Here is a 16,901-nt window from a genome sequence, read left to right as displayed (position 1 = left end):
AATGCTGAAGTAACAGCAAAATGAACATATTCATAATACATTACCAGGGGGAAATTGACAGAATTCTTGAAGGATTAGCATTCTGCAACAAAAATATTTGAAATATGTTCCCCTAAGTTAGAAAAAGGTCTGTTCTCAAATGATAATGACAGTTAACATGACTACCTTTCTACTACTAGGAAAGAGAAGATTAAGAGTTGTTTTCAGGCAGAGCATAGTTGTTCACTCATGGTGGGAGGCCAAGGTGGAAGGACTACATGAGGCCAAGTGTTCAAGACCAGCCTGGGCAACACAGTGAGACCTTCTAACAAAAATTTTTTTACATTACGCAGATATGGTAGCGTGCACCTGCAGTCCCAGCTATTTGGAAGGCTGAGGTGGGAGGATCACTTGAGCCCAGAAGTTTGAGGCTACAGTGAGCTATGATCACTCCATTGCACAACAGCCTGGGCAACACAGCAAAACTACATCTCTATTTAATTTTTTTTGTTTTTTAAAAAAGGAGTTGTTTACAGCAGATTTCCATCAATGCTCCCTTCATCAGAACCAGCCATACTGTCAAGCAAGGAAGGGAATAAAAATAAAGGTAAAGTGGCATTTTCTCTATCTGATGTCTAAATGTGCAAATCTTATTTTATTTTATATATTTATGTATTTATTTATTTATTTTGAGGCAGAGTTTCACTGTTGTTGCCCAGGCTGGAGTGCAATGGCACAATCTCAGCTTACTGCAACATCAGCCTCCCGGGTTCAAGCGATTCTCCTGCCTCAGCCTCCCTAGTAGCTGAGATTATAGGCATGCACCACAAGGCCTGGCTAATATTGTATTTTTAGTAGAGACGGGGTTTCACCATGTTGGTCAGGCTGGTCTTGAACTCCTCACTTCAGGTGATCCACCCACCTCGGCCTCCCAAAGTGCTGGGATTAAAGGTTTGAGCCACCATATCCAGCCTCAAACGTGCAAATTTTAAAATAATACCTTTTCCCGGCCGGGCGCGGTGGCTCAAGCCTGTAATCCCAGCACTTTGGGAGGCCGAGACGGGCGGATCACGAGGTCAGGAGATCGAGACCATCCTGGCAAACAGGGTGAAACCCCGTCTCTACTAAAAAATACAAAAAACTAGCCGGGCGAGGTGGCGGCGCCTGTGGTCCCAGCTACTCGGGAGGCTGAGGCGGGAGAATGGCGTAAACCCGGGAGGCGGAGCTTGCAGTGAGCTGAGATCCGGCCACTGCACTCCAGCCCTGGGCCACAGAGCGAGACTCCGTCTCAAAAAGAAAATAATAATAATAATAATAATAATAATAATACCTTTTCCCATTATATATATATCTACTCATTTCAGGAAAACTAGAAGTATAGATAAGTATAAAGATAAAATTTGCTTGCATTTTGTGATATTAAAACATTTTTTGATGTTAAAACAATTCTGTTTCCTAGCAAGAAAACTCAGAGAAAAAATAAAACAAATCTACAATGAACACATCAGTATGTATATTTCTACAAAGTTGTGTGAGAAGTTCTGCAAGATCAAGTCCTAAAAGCAGAATTGCTGGCTCAAAGGGTATGTACGCCTTGCAATTTGACGGATCTTTCTGGTTATACTAATATTCTGACAAGAAGAATATCTGTTTCTCCATCCAATACTGGATATTAAGATAAGAACGATAGTATTCTCTCCCTAAATAATTCTTATAGGCTAGAACCTTTTCTATTTATCCCTTTCTCATGGTTGCTACAAATTGCTCTTAAATTGGTTTTGTTTCAAGACAAATAATGAGTATACAAAAAAGCTTTCCTATTCTCTGTCTAGTATTCCATTTCAAAGTCCAACAAACCACACTTGCTCAGAGTGTGAGCAAAAAAAAAGAAAAAGCACAAAATCTAAAATTACATTTAAAGTCAATTGCAATTAAGAAGATATTACTCAGCTAGGCACGATGGCTCACACCTGTAATCCCAACACTTTGGGAGACGAAGGCAGGAGGATCGCTCGAGGCCAGCAGTTTGAGACCAGCCTGGCCAACATGACAAAACCTCGTCTCTACAAAAAACACAGAAATTAGCCAGGCATGGTGGCGTGAGCTTATAATCCTAGCTATTCAGGAGGCTAACTAAGGTGGGAGCATCATCTGAGCCAGGGAGGTCGAAGCTGCAGTGAGCCATGATTGTGCCACTACACTCCAGTCTGGGTGATAGAGTGAGACCCTGTCTCAAAAAAAAAAGAGGAGATTATTCAAATATCTGTGGATGACTTATTTCCTTAAAGAATAAAAGTAAAATTAAATGTAAACTCTATACAAGGTTCAAATCCTGAATGGCTATTGGATACAACGTTCCACAGTAAACATCAAAAAAAAAAAAAAAAAAGAGAGAGATGAGATCTTCAAGAATCTTATAATCTGAAATGAAGTCTAAATAAACCCACCTAGGCCAGGTGTGCAGTGGCACATGCCTGTAATCCCAGCACTTTGGGAGGTCGAGGCAGACAGATCACCTGAGGTCAGGAGTTTGAGACCAGCCTGGCCAACATGGTGAAACCCCGTCTCAACTAAAAATACAAAAATATTGCCAGGCCTAGTGGCACATGCCTGTAATCCCAGCTACTCAGGAGGCTGAGGCAGGAGAATCACTTGAACCCGGGAGGCGGACTTGCAGTGAGCCGAGATCACACCACTGCACTCCAGCCTGGGTGACAAGAGTGCAACTATGTCTCAAAAACAAAAACAAAGAAGAGATTATTCAAATATCTGTGGATGACTTATTTCCTTAAAGAACAAAAGTAAAATTAAATGTAAACTCTATACAAGGTTCAAATCCTGAATGGCTACTATCCGGATACAGTGTTCCATAGTAAACATTAAAAAAAAAAAACAGGCCGGGCGCGGTGGCTCAAGCCTGTAATCCCAGCACTTTGGGAGGCCGAGACGGGTGGATCACGAGGTCAGGAGATCGAGACCATCCTGGCTAACACGGTGAAACCCCGTCTCTACTAAAAATACAAAAATCTAGCCGGGCGAGGTGGCGGGCGCCTGTAGTCCCAGCTACTCGGGAGGCTGAGGCAGGAGAATGGCGTAAACCCGGGAGGCGGAGCTTGCAGTGAGCTGAGATCCGGCCACTGCACTCCAGCCTGGGCGACAGAGCCAGACTCCGTCTCCAAAAAAAAAAACAAAAAACAAAAATAGAGCTTCAAGAATCTTATAATCTAAGACGAAGTATAAATAGAACCACCTAGGCCAGGTGCAGTGGCCCACACCTGTAATCCCAGCAATTTGGGAGGCCAAAGCAGGCAGATCACCTGAGGTCAGGAGCTCAAGACCAGCGTGGCCAACATAGCGAAACCCTGTCTCTACAAAAATAAAAAAATTAGCCAGGCATGGTGGTGCATGCCTGTAATCTTAGCTACTCTGGAGGCTGAGGCAGAAGAACTGCTTGAACCCGGGAGGCAGAGGTTGCAATGAGCCAAGACTGCACACTGCTGCACTGCAGCCTGGGCAACAGAGCAAGACTCTGTCTAAAAATAAATAAATTAAAATAAAATAAATAAATAGAACCACCTAGGCAAATTTTACATAAGATCCAAGATTCTTACAAGCTGCTCATGACACTTTCACAACTGAACTACTAAGGCAACGCCTCATTTTGGAGGACAGAAAATCATGCAGAAGTGACATGGCATCGCTTAAACCAGGAAAAGTTCACTAGAAATTGTGGTTATCGCCACCCTTCTAAATAATGATGGTGACAGCATCTGTATTCTAGGATCCTAACCTAAAACTGTTTGGGTTTTTTTGTTTGTTTGAGACAGAGTCTCGCTCTGTCACCCAGGCTGGAGTGCAATGGTGCAATCTCGGCTCACTGCAACCTCCGCCTCCTGGATTCAAGCAATTCTCCCGCCTCAGCCTCCCAAGTAGCTGGGATTAAAGGTACCTGCCATCACGCCCAGGTAATTTTTCTATTTTTAGTAGAGACGGGGTTTCATCATGTTGGCCAGGCTGATCTCGAACTCCTGACCTCAGGTGATTCACCCGCTTCTGCCTCCCAAAGAGCTAGGATTACAGGTGTGAGCCACCATGCCTGGCCTCTAACCTAACAACTGTTAAAAGGAAAAGAGGCAGGGCTCACGCCTGTAATCCCAGCACTTTGGGAGGCTGAGGCAGATGGATTACTTGAGGCCAGGAGTTTGAGAGCAGCATGGCCAACATGGCAAAACCCCGTCTCTATTGAAAATACAAAAATTAGCTGAGTGCAGTGGCATGCATCTCTAGTCCCAGTTACTCAGGCTGAGGCACGAGAATCGCTTGGACCCAGGAGGCAGAGGTTGCAATGAGCTAAGATCACACCACTGCACTCCAGCCTGGGTGACAGAGTGAGTTTCAAAAAACACACAGAAAAGGAAAAGGATGCAAGGCTTTCTCTGAAGCACTCTAGAGATTGCTCGAACACTACACACACCTGTATCTTTAAGATCTATCCTATTGCTGCCACCAAATTAAGGATCCTGATAGCTTCCCTGGCCTTTCTTAAAAAGTATAGTCAGCTGGACACAATGGCTCACGCTCGTTATCCCAACACTTTGGGAGGTCAAGGCAGGAGGATGGCTTAAGGCCAGGAGTTCGAGACCAGCCTGGGCAATATAGGGAGACCCTGTCTCTACAAAACAAATTTAAAAATTAAAAATTAGCCATGTGTGGTGGTAAAGCTCTGGTCGCAGCTGCTCAGGAGGCTGAGGCGGGAGGACTGCTTGGGCCCAGGAGGTCAAGGCTGCAGTGAGCTGTGCATGCCACTGCACTCCAACCTGGGCAACAGAGTCAGATCCTGCCTGTCTCAAAATAAATAAATATATATTGATATAAAAAGTATATCATGGTTCAGCAATGAGGTAAACAGAGTTCTCAACAGTGATACTCTGAACCAGGTCCAGGTCTACCAAAGTGGGTATAACGGGCTTCTCTATCACCACTCACTCCTTGTAGCAAGATAAACTTGGAGTACAAGTCATCATGTCCAAAAATTCTTACAGTAGGACAAACTGAATCCAATAATTAGCAGGTAACTACGGAAGACACACTGAAGCATAACTTCAAAGGCTGCAGTCCAGGTCACAAGGTTGGCAGGCAGAAAAGAACCGGCTCTTTTTAAAGATGCCTAACTTGTTGCACCACCAAGTGGGAAATAGGTATTAATCATTACAAGTACCAATGTTCTAATTAGCAGCTTTTAAAAATCCAGAGTTCCTGTATTTGACATGTGGAAAAACTGATGATGGACCAGATAAAGTACACATCCATAAACACAGGCAGCAATCAACCAATCAAGTATTTCCTAGTTCCTAATATACACTTAGCACTGTAACATTATCTAGTAGTAAAATAGTATAGTTATGCTTAAATAGGTTTTTTACTTCTATCCATTTGACTTGAGCATCTAAATAGAAAAATTATGTGAAAAAACAGAAAAGAGCCTATCTAATTAACAGAAAATCAAAGAATCTACCTAATTAACAAATTACTGAGGAGTTTTCTATCTCTGATGCTTTTTAACACTTACAGTTATGTACTCATGATAATACCATATTTCTGGTACTTGCGCAGTGGCTCATGCCTGTAATCCCAGCACTTTGGGAGGCCGAGGCAGGAGAATCACCTGAGGTCAGGAGTTGGAGACCAGCCTGACCAACATGGTGAAACCCTGTCTCCACTAAAAATACAAAACTTAGCTGGGCATGGAGGTATGTGCTGGTAATCCCAGCTACTGGGGAGGCTGAGGCAAGAGAACCGCTTGACCCTGAGAGGGAGAGGCTACAGTGAGCCAAGATCATACCACTGCACTCCAGCCTGGGTGACAGAGTAATACTCTGTCTCAAAAAAAACCAAAAATATTGTATATCTGCAACCAAGCAGTCTGGATTCAATTTCTGAATATGCCATTTATGAGCTGTGAGCCTTTAAAAAGTTACCTAATCATTGTGTGTTTCAGTCTCCTAGTCTGTAAAATGGGGATAATAACAGGATCTACTTCACAGACACATGCACAACAATCTGAATGGTGCCTAGCAATCATAACCAGTTCACTAAATTTTAGCTTTTGTTTTGTTTTGTTTTGTTTTTTGAGACAGAGTTTCGCTCTTGTCACCTAGCCTGGAGTACAATGGTGCGATCTTAGCTCACTGCAACCTCCACCTACCAGATTCAAGCAATTCTCCCGCCTCAGCCTCCGGAGGAGCTGGGGTTACAGGCATGCACCACCATGCCCAGCTAATTTTTGTATTTTTAGTAGAGATGGGGTTTTGCCATGTTGGTCAGGGTGGTCTTGAACTCCTGACCTCAGGTGATCCACCCACCTCAGCCTCCCGAAGTGCCGGGATTACAGGCATGAGCCACCGCGCCCAGCCTAGAGTGTTTCTTTTTTTTTTTTTTTTTTTAAGACAGAGTCTTGCTGTGTCACCCAGGCTAAAGTACGGTGTCACAATCATGGCTGACTATAGCCTTGAACTCCTCGGCTCAAGCAATCCTCCTACCTCAGCTTCCCAAGTACGTCTAGGACCACAGGCATACACTACCATGCCATGCTAATTTTTTTATTATTTATAGAGACAGGGTGTCCCAGTATTGCCCAGGCTGGTCTTTAACTACTAGGCTCATGTAATCCTCCCACCTCGGCCTCTCAAAGTGCTAGGATTAGAGGCATGAGCCACTGCACCCAGCTGAATATTAGAATATTTTAAAGCCAGATTCACCATATTACACACGAACTATATATAAGACTGGGTTATATATTAATATAATGAGTACAACAGCCCAAGCATCACAAAGCAGATAATGGAAGGGTAGGTTTCAAGATGAGATCAAAGAAATAGCTACATAACCAGCCTATCAGCCATTGCCAATTGTGAGGAGTTGTGTTGCTCATCTCAAATTTACAAATTTTCAGTCTACTTATGATTGAATGTACAATGAAGAGATATTTGTAAATCAGATAACACAAATTTAAAGTTATTGAATATTTGTGATAAGAAAATCTATCAGGCTGAGCGCAGTGGCTCACGCCTGTAATCCCCGCACTTTGGGAGGCTGAGGCGGGCAGATCACCTGAGGTTGGGAGTTCGAGACCAGCCTGACCAACATGGAGAAACCCCGTCTCTACTAAAAATACAAAATTAGCCAGGTGTGCTGGCGCATGCCTGTAATCCCAGCCACTCGGGAGGTTGAGGCAAGAGAATCACCTGAACCCGGGAGGCAGAGGTTTCGGTGAGCCAAAGTCATGCCACTGCACTCCAGCCTGGGCAACAAGAGCAAAACTCCGTCTCAAAAAAAAAAAGAAAAAAAGAAAATCTGTTAATGAAGGTATTAGTCATACACACATATTGAAACTGAATACAGTAAAATATATACCTATGACGCATAGCAGCTGACATATAAGGCTTATAGTGCTTAATGTTTGCAACACATAATCTATTATTCAATGACCTCAATCACTGTGTATAAAAATGAAGCACGCTGCCTCTCACTTCCCCCCAAAAAATGTCCCAAAGGGATACTCACTACTCAAGCCCTATCTATCTCACAAACAAGAGATGAATCATTAACTCTACTCCAAAAAGTCCTGGGTCCTATCCACTCTCTTCTAGTGGAATCAGAAGAAACAGAGTTTCCTCCCTGCCACTTTGGGAAGCGTAAGCATCTCATGAATATTATAGTTCACAGACTACAAAGGAACTCAAGAATGCCTCAGTCAGTTTTTCTTCTATGTTCCAAAGAGCACCAAGGAAATTCTGGGCACTTGATAAGTGTCCCTGAGAGTAAAACATCAGTATTCACCAAATTACCCTCTTTGCTGCCCAAGAACAATGGGGCTTTGGTAATTTTCTCCTTTTAAAGCCAAAAAGGTAAGGCATGACTTCAACATTAGCAAAATGTCAAGACCACTCCAATGTGCACTTGTTCTACATCAGCATGTGGGCTGGATAGCACAGCTCCATGCCTTGGCCAGGGACTGCCCCAACCCCACTCAGCTGTTTAAAAATGATGGCCACAAATGAGAAAACGTGGCTCTGCCCTATTCCTTCTCAATTTGGAAAAAAACAAAAAGCCCCAAATATCTATGTCTCTTCATCATAATTCAAAGAAATTACCACCCGGTAAATTCACTGAGTTTCTAAGCCAGGTTCCTTGTGTCAATTATCAGGCACTTATTAAGCTCCCTAAGCTAGAATATACTCAGGAAATGTGTTCAACAGTAACTAAATGATCATGTAGACTATGTAATTTCTATGTTCAACAAAGAAGTGTCTTGATAATTATATTTTAATATACTCTGTCAGTCCTTATGGAAGATAAAAAACACATCACTAGTTTTTCCATTCCAGGCAATCTGTTAAAAGAAACCAACGTTACTTATAAACAGATTCCAAGCTATCAGGAGAGTAAATTAAAAATACACTTGTGTCTTTTAGATACATTTTTAAAACCATTTGTCAGATTCTTGTTCTGGCAAGAGTCTTAAGACTGGCCACATAACTTCTTTTTTATTTATTTTTATTTATGTATTTACTTATTTAAATTTTTTTTTTTTTTTTTTTTTTTTTGAGACAAGAGTCTCACTTGTTGCCCAGGTTGGAGTACAGTAGTGCGATCTTGGCTCACCGCAACCTTCACCTCCCAGGCTCAAACAATTCTCCTGCCTCAGCCTCCAGAGTAGCTGGGATTACAGGCATGTGCCTCCATGCTCAGCTAATTTTTATATTTTTAGTAGAGATGAGGTTTTGCCATGTTGGCTAGGCTGGTCTCAGACTCCTGACCTAAAGTGATCCGCCTGTCTTGGCTTCCAAAGTGCTGGGATTACAGGCGTGAACCACCACGCCCAGCCCCACATAACTTCTTAAACTTAAAGTTAATCTTTATATTCTAGTGTCTTCCAATTAAATAAATGGAGGCCATGCTCGTGATTCAAACCTGTAATCCCAGCATTTTGGGAGGCTGAGGTGGGCAGATCACTTTAGGTCAAGAGTTCGAGACCAGTCTGGCCACCACGGCAAGACATCATCTCTACAAAAAATATAAAAAATTAGCCAGGCATGGTAGCACATGCCTGTAGTCCCAGCTACTCAGGAGGCTGAGGTGGGAAGATCACTTGAGCCCAGGAGTTCAAGGCTACAGTGAGCTATGATCATGCCACTACACTCCAGTCTAGGCAAAAAAGCAGGTCCTGCACAGTCAATCAATAAAAAGCGCATATGGCTCTTTAGCATCATTAGTTACACACAACCTTAAGAAAATCTCAAAATATGTTTTTATGTTCCATCTCTTTGAACAAAAATTACTCACCTACTATTTTTATTTCTTGAAAAAGCATTATTGGTCGATAAAAAGACCACTCCCATTATTACCTGGCCTAACTGTCTTTTCCAGCAAATGACTTAAGTCGTACAGAATATACTAACCCTACCAAATCTAACCATAGTGCCCCCTAACAAAAATCCTAAATAGCAGGCCATAGCAGAATGCACTTGTAGTCCCAGCCATTTAGGAGACTGAGGCAAGAGGATTGCTGGAGCTCATGACCAGCCTGGGCAACATAGCCAGCTCTATATCTCTCTATCTATCTACTATTTATCTATCTCACCTATTTATTATTTATTTCACATAGGGTTTCACTCTGTCCCCCAGGCTAGGGTGCGGTGGTATAACTGTGGCTCACAGCAGCCTCAAACTCCTGGGCTTAAGCAATCCTCCCACCTCAGTCTCCCAATTAGCTGGAACCACAGGCACATACCACCATACTTAGCTAATTTTTATATTTTTGGTAGAGACAAGGTCTTGCTCTATTGACCAGGCTGGGCTCAAACTCCCAGCATCATGCAATCCCCCTCCCCGCCTAGGCCTCCCAAAGACTGCAACTCAATGTAGAAAACAAAAACAAACAAAACCAAATAAAAACAATGATATGAGGTTTTCTATGGGGGTGAGGGAGTGGCTCATGTTATTTCTGAAAAGATCTGGAGAAAAATAAATTATATATCTTTATCACACACTTCCTGCCATAGAAGCTCTCTGGGTTCATTTCTATAAAAAAGGAGTTGTGCACAAAGGTACCAGGAAATGGTGTGTGTGGGTGTGTGTACATGTGTATGTATGTGTAAGTACCAGAGCCTTAGAAAGTCTACAAACCTCAGCTGAGCATGGTGGCTCACGCCTGTAATCCCAGCACTTTGGAAGGCCTAGGTGGGTGGATAACGAGGTCAGGAGATTGAGACCAGCCTGGACAACATGGTGAAACCCTCTCTCTACTAAAAAAAAAATACAAAAAATTCGCTGGGCATGCTGGCATGCGCCTGTAATCCCAGCTATTTGGGAGGCTGAGGCAGGAGAACTGCTTGAACCCAGAAGGTGGAGGTTGCAGTGAGCCAAGATCGCGCCACTGCACTCCAGCCTGGTGACGGAACAAGACTCTGCCTCAAAAAAAAAAGAAAAAAAAAGTCTACAAACCTGTCTGAACCCAAAAAGACAGACTCAGATTCAATCACAATATTGGGTGATAAAGAGGAAAAAGCAATTATTGAAATAATGCATTTTGGCCGGGCGCAGTGGCTCATGCCTGTAATCCCAGCACTTTGGGAGACTGAGGTGGACAGGTCACAAGGTCAGGAGATCGAGACCATCCGGGCAAACATGGTGAAACCCTGTTTCTACTAAAAATACAAAAAAAAAAAAAAATTAGCTGGGCATGGTGGCGGGCATCTGTACTCCCAGCTACTCAGGAGGCTGAGGCAGAAGAATGGCGTGAACCCAGGAGGCAGAGGTTACAGTGAGCTGAGATCGTATCACTGCACTCCAGCCTGGGCGGGACAGCGAGACTCGTCTCAAAAAAAAAAAAAAAGAAATAATGCATTTTATTTCTATGTATATAGTTTTTTTAGGACCACTATGACCAGCAGAGCTGGATAAAAGAAATAGAAATACAGATTATAAACAAAAGTTGAAGGCATTTCTTTAACCTAAGAGAGTGAAACACCGCACTTGCTCACACATCCTCACCCTGGTCACATGCTGCTGCTTTCATACACCCTATGCTCACCTGTGCCCTCTATTTGTGCCTCACACCCTCTGGAAGGCTGAGTAAGTAGCAATTCCTCCTGAAGCTTTCCTGATCGAGGGTCAGAATCTTTTGAGCTCAAACATTTTGTAATACCTCTAAGATGCACTGATTATAGATGACAATGAAAAACAGCTCAACAATATCTTAAATTTAATCACCACCAGTAGATCATAGAAAACCACCATTTTTCCTCAACAGTTGCCAAAACAACAAACAAGGGGCTGGGTTTTTTCACTTTTTGTTTTTTCTGCAGTAGAAGAATAATTTAATTAACGGAAGGGTGGTCCATGTTAGAGAACCAGAGATATTGCCCAAATTAGTCACCTATTTTCTTCACATTTGTATGCTATCAATGCATACATCAGGTGTTATTAAGGAATAATAAAGAATATAAAGTTTTCAGCCAGGCGTGGTGGCTCAAGCCTGTAATCCAGCACTTGGGGAGGCCAAGACGGGCGGATCACGAGGTCAGGAGATCGAGACCATCCTGGCTAACACGGTGAAACCCCGTCCCAACTAAAAAATACAAAAAACTAGCCAAGCGAGGTGGCGGGCGCCTGTAGTCCCAGCCACTCAGGAGGCTGAGGCAGGAGAATGGCGTGAACCCGGGAGGCGGAGCTTGCAGTGAGCTGAGATCCGGCCACTGCACTCCAGCCTGGGCAACAGAGCAAGACTCCGTCTCAAAAAAAAAAAAAAGAATATAAAGTTTTCATCCCAGTGCTCCTCAAAAGAAAACGAAAAGCCATACATTCTATAATGTCAAGAGTCAACTGCCTGGGAAGCAGACTTTAGGTTCTAACCTTTGGCTTCCAATGGCTATATAATTTTCTTAGAACCTGGCAGACCAGCATTTCCCAAAATGATGTCTGCTGGACACTCTTCTGCACCGTTCTGAAAAGATATTCAAATCAATCAAGAAAGGGCTTTTTTTGTTGTTGTGGTTTGTTTTTAAAGACAAGAGCGTCACTCTGTCGTCCAGGCTGGAGCGCAGTGGCACAATGTCAGCACACAGCAACCTCTGCTTCCTAGATTCAAGCAATTCTCCTGCTTCAGCCTCCTGAGTAGCTGGGACTACAGGCGCGTACCACCACACCCAGCTAATTTTTTGTATTTTTAGTAGAGATGGGGTTTCACCGTGTTGGCCAGGCTGGTCTCGAATTCCTAACCTCAAATGATATACACCCGCCTCGGCCTCCCAAAGTGCTGGGATTACAGGCGTGAGCCACTGCACCTGGCCAGGAAAGTCCGTATTAAAACAAAGTTAAAATGGTTACTTTACTGGAGAACTTTTGTGGGGCTTTAATATGCTAATACACATTATAAATTTCCAACCTAAAATTTCATTATGAAGCCTTTAACAAAGTAGTTTAAGCAAGATCCTGAGAAGAGTCTGGAAAACGCTTCAAATAAGTCTTTTGTTTTTTGGTCACTATAGTACTGAGTACTTTAGTTCCTAAAAAGTTCTTACCTGATATGTGTTGCAGGCAGAGATTCATACTGGCGTGACAAAAAGAGTTCCCTATGTTTCAACTGATGTTTCTGCTTATCAGTCAAGTCAGCCTCAACTGTTGTTTCAGATTCTTCCTCAATTTCTTCTACACAAATAAAATTCAAAGAATTTATTAGTACAAAGCACATTATCTGTTTGGATATTGAAACAGATCAAATCAACATTTCATTCAGTATTTTATTCAAACTAATCAATTTTAAATTTAAACATTTGCTGGGTGCAGTGGCTCACGCTTGTAATCCTAAGCAGTTTGGGAAGCTGAGGCGGGTGGATCACCTGAGGTCAGGAGTTTGAGACCAGCCTGGCCAACAAGGCAAAACCCCGTCTCTACTAAAAATACAAAAATTAGCCGGGCATGGTGGCGGGTGCCTGTAATCCCAGCTGCTCGGGAAGCTGAAGCAGGAGAATTGCTTGAACCCAGGGGGTGGAGGTTGCAGCCAAGATCGTACCACTACACACAAGCCTGGGTGAAAGAGCAAGATTCCGTCTCAAATAAAAATAATAATTAAACATTTATCTTGTCAGTTCAACTATAACCATAAAATTATCAGGGCCTCAAAGGAACAAAAACTCCAACTTAAAAATGGCAGATGATACCCCAAAAATATACACAAGTATTACATATCAATTTAAAAATTAATTCAGGCTGGGCGCGGTGGCTCAAGCCCGTAATCCCAGCACTTTGGGAGGCCGAGACGGGCGGATCACGAGGTCAGGAGATGGAGACCATCCTGGCTAACACGGTGAAACCCCGTCTCTACTAAAGAATACAAAAAACTAGCTGGGCGAGGTGGTGAGCGCCTGTAGTCCCAGCTACTCGGGAGGCTGAGGCAGGAGAATGGCGTAAACCCGGGAGGCGGAGCTTGCAGTGAGCTGAGATCCGGCCACTGCACTCCAGCCTGGGCGACAGAGCGAGACTCCGTCTCAAAAAAAAAATTAATTCACTTTTTTTTGGAGATAGAGTTTGCTCTGTCGCCCAGGCTGGAGGGCAGTGGTGTAATCTCAGCTCACTGCAACCTCCACCACCCAGGTTCAAGCAATTCTGGTGCCTTAGCCTCAAGAGTAGCTGCGATTACAGGCGTACATCACCACACCTGGCTAATTTTATGTATTTTTAGTAGAGATGGGGTTACACCATGTTGGTCTCGAACTTCTGGGCTCAAGTGATCTGCCCCCTTTGGCCTCTCAAAGTGCCAGGATTACAGGCATGAGCCACCACGCCCAGCCTCACAGAAGGGATTCTATCAAATATAATGCCCTTGCTTCAGTTCTTCATGAATAGCATGAGGGTAATGAATGGAGTATCAGATCTTTTCTACTTTCAAACTTTTAAAACTGAATTGAAAATGAACCTTAAACAGTAACTTAGAAAAAGACTCACCTAGCTCAAAGCAAGAATAAAGCAATTTAAAATTCTTTGGATGTCCTTTTTAATGAACTACTCAAAGAGAAATATAGCACTAAAAGGGCCATTTACTTGCAGGTCTAATAACATTTCACCAGTGAAGATCAATAAAGTTACTGCTGCATTGGCACTATTAGCACTAGAAAATATCACATACAAAATTATACTCTTTACCTAATTAGGATTTGACAAATTGTTGTTGTATAAGACACAGCTAACTGAATTCTAATGCATACCCTACAGAGCTAAAACAGCAACCAGCTCTGCAACAGTAACAGTAAATCTTACATTCTTATATGATCCCTTGGTTCACTGTAAAAAGGACCAAAATCACTGAAATCCAACCTAACCAAAGACAAAAATCACCACAGTGGCATCTCTCATGTAGATCACTAATGAAAACCACTTTTTAAAATTTACCAGTTAAATTTCAAATTTCATTTATATATTTGTATAATTGTTTTTTAGACGGAGTCTCGCTCTATCACCCAGGCTGGAGTGCAGTGGCACAATCTCGGCTCACTGCAACCTCCATCTCCTGGGTTCAAGTGATTCTCCTGCCTCAGCCTCCTGAATAGCTGGGATTACAGGCATATGCCAACACACCTGGCTAATTTTTGTATTTTTAGTAGAGACAGGGTTTCACCATGTTGCCCAGGCTGATCTCGAACTCCTGAGCTCAAGCAATCTGTAAACCTCAGTGTAAGATAAATCGACTATTAGTGTGGATGAAGAGTAAAGAGAATTCAGAAGATAAATTTAAAGTTGGACAGGCCAGGTATGATGGCTCATGCTTGCAATCCCAGCACTTTGGGAGGCTGAGGCAAGCAGATCGCTTGAGCACAGGAGTTCAAGACCAACCTGGGCAACATCTCTACAAAAAATACAAAAAGTAGCCAAGCCCGTGGTCCCAGCTACTTAGAGACTGATGTAAGAGGATCACTTGAGCCCAGGAGGTGGAGGGTGCTGCGCCGAGATCGCACAATTGCACTCCAGCCTGGGCAATACAGCAAGACCCTATCTCGAAATAAATAAATAAATAAGGTTGAACAATGCCTCTGAGCCAGAGTCCAATCCATGAGACTCTCACTTATCTCCAGGGGGAGACTCCTCTTTGCTACAAAGCAGCACCCATATACGCTTAAGGTACTTCACAACAGGCCTTGCTCTACTCTACAGTTACCTGATTTCACTGCATCCCTTGAGAACAATGACAGGTCACTTATCTTTGTATCCACCCTATTTTACTTGTGGAGTAAAAGTGAACCTCAAGAAACATTCAGAGCAGACCAAGTAAGAATTATCAAGCAACACTAACTTCAGCAGCTGCAAGGATACACTCAAAAGGTTACAGCATAAAACACAGCACAACATAAACAACAAGTTACTGTGAAAGGGGCTTTATTTTTCACATTTCATTCTAGTGCTTTTCAAAATTCTTCTTAACACAAAGTGGACGAGAGACTAAACTTAAGAGTTACACTTGAGGCTGGGCGCAGTGGCTCATGCCTGTAATCCCAGCACTTTGGGAGGCCGAGACGGGCAGATCACCTGAGGTCAGGAGTTTGAGACCAGCCTGGCCAACATGGTGAAACCCCGTCTCTACTAAAAGTACAAAATATTAGCTGGGCATAGTGGCGGGTGCCTGTAATCTCAGCTACTCTGGAGGCTGAGGCAGGAGAATTGCTTGAACCCAGGAGACAGAGGCTGCAGTAAGCCAAGATCACGCCATTGCACACCAGCCTGGGCAACAAGAGTTAAACTCTGTTTCAAACAAAAAATAAAAAAAGAAAATTGTGCTGACCTCAAAGACGCCCTGGAAAGGATTTTAGGAACTGCTGAGCTAAATGCAAAAGAAATCTTACCTAAAAGTATATATTAAATGAAAACCAAAAACTGGCTAAGTAAGAGTTTTTTACTTTATTGACTTTAAGAAATTTATCACAGAAATTTTATTTTCACAGTGTTGAGATACAAGGACTCATAAGTTATTCGATAGCAAATCAGGATCCCATCAGAAATTTAAGCTATTTCTGCTTTACATTTATTCAAAGAACAATGCATCTGGCAAAAGCTGCCCAATACTATAATAAATTCCAAGTCCATCTGGAATTTTATATGGTCTCAACATGCCACTGTACTATTTTTCACTTGCTATTAATTTTAAAACAAAGAATCAGAACCAAGTTATCTAGCAGCAACAGAGCACCATCCATCCTCTAATTCATTAACACCTCAGCAAGCAGTTTCCTAAAACACAATTTATATTTCTCCAGTTTTGATAAAAAGGCCTCAATAACTTCCAACCAACCACCATTAGGGTAAAAACTAAACTTTCATGGCTTATACATCTAACAATCTGCCTTGCCACATGTTTCAACAAGGATCTGTGTCCTCCCTTCCACCCTACCTCCAGCAAAAAAAAAAAAAAAAAAAGAAATTTATTGATGTGCCAACCAACGTGTTCTGGGGCTATCTATAAGGAAGACATAATAGTCCTACCCTGAATTACAGTCCACCCCAGATTCCAGGCAAGAATATATACCTTTAGATGTAGTGAGTACCATAAAATTATGTGGCATACTCTGGAAGCATGACGGAGGAAATTCATGTAGCTTGATGAGCCAGCAGAGGCTTCTCCGAAGAAATCAGTTTGCAGGGACACCAGAAGGGAAAGGGATTGGATGGCCGGGCCCCTGTCTTTGGTAATTAGAGAACACACCTCTGGATAAGGTTGGTTTGACTGTGGGAAGTTACTGCTTTTCCCTTCACATCCTGCTAACTCACCTAAAAACCTCATTAGGGAGTGTCTCCCGGTTTTAAAGCTCAAAGTCCCTCATTTAGAGAACCCCTCAGTCCCCAGCAAATGAGGACAGTTGATCACCCTAGCC

At 42.8% G+C, this 16,901-nt stretch overlaps 1 protein-coding gene across 5 annotated transcripts in view; it reads right to left on the bottom strand.

Annotated features, from left to right (window-relative positions):
• The window catches only part of MTA3 (metastasis associated 1 family member 3), a 187,364-nt gene that overhangs the window by 140,192 nt on the left and 30,271 nt on the right, over nt 1–16,901 (bottom strand). For all 5 annotated transcript variants that reach the window (XM_026456106.1, XM_026456109.1, XM_026456110.1 and 2 more), the window contains exon 2: nt 12,564–12,690. In XM_026456106.1, coding sequence (XP_026311891.1) covers nt 12,564–12,690 — 127 coding nt within the window. The remainder of the gene's footprint in view (nt 1–12,563; nt 12,691–16,901) is intronic.

The sequence above is a fragment of the Piliocolobus tephrosceles genome, chromosome 15 (genome assembly GCF_002776525.5).
Source record: "Piliocolobus tephrosceles isolate RC106 chromosome 15, ASM277652v3, whole genome shotgun sequence".
Taxonomy (NCBI): domain Eukaryota; kingdom Metazoa; phylum Chordata; class Mammalia; order Primates; family Cercopithecidae; genus Piliocolobus; species Piliocolobus tephrosceles.
Note: the sequence above shows the minus strand (reverse complement) of the source record. Positions and strands in the feature narration are given on the sequence as shown.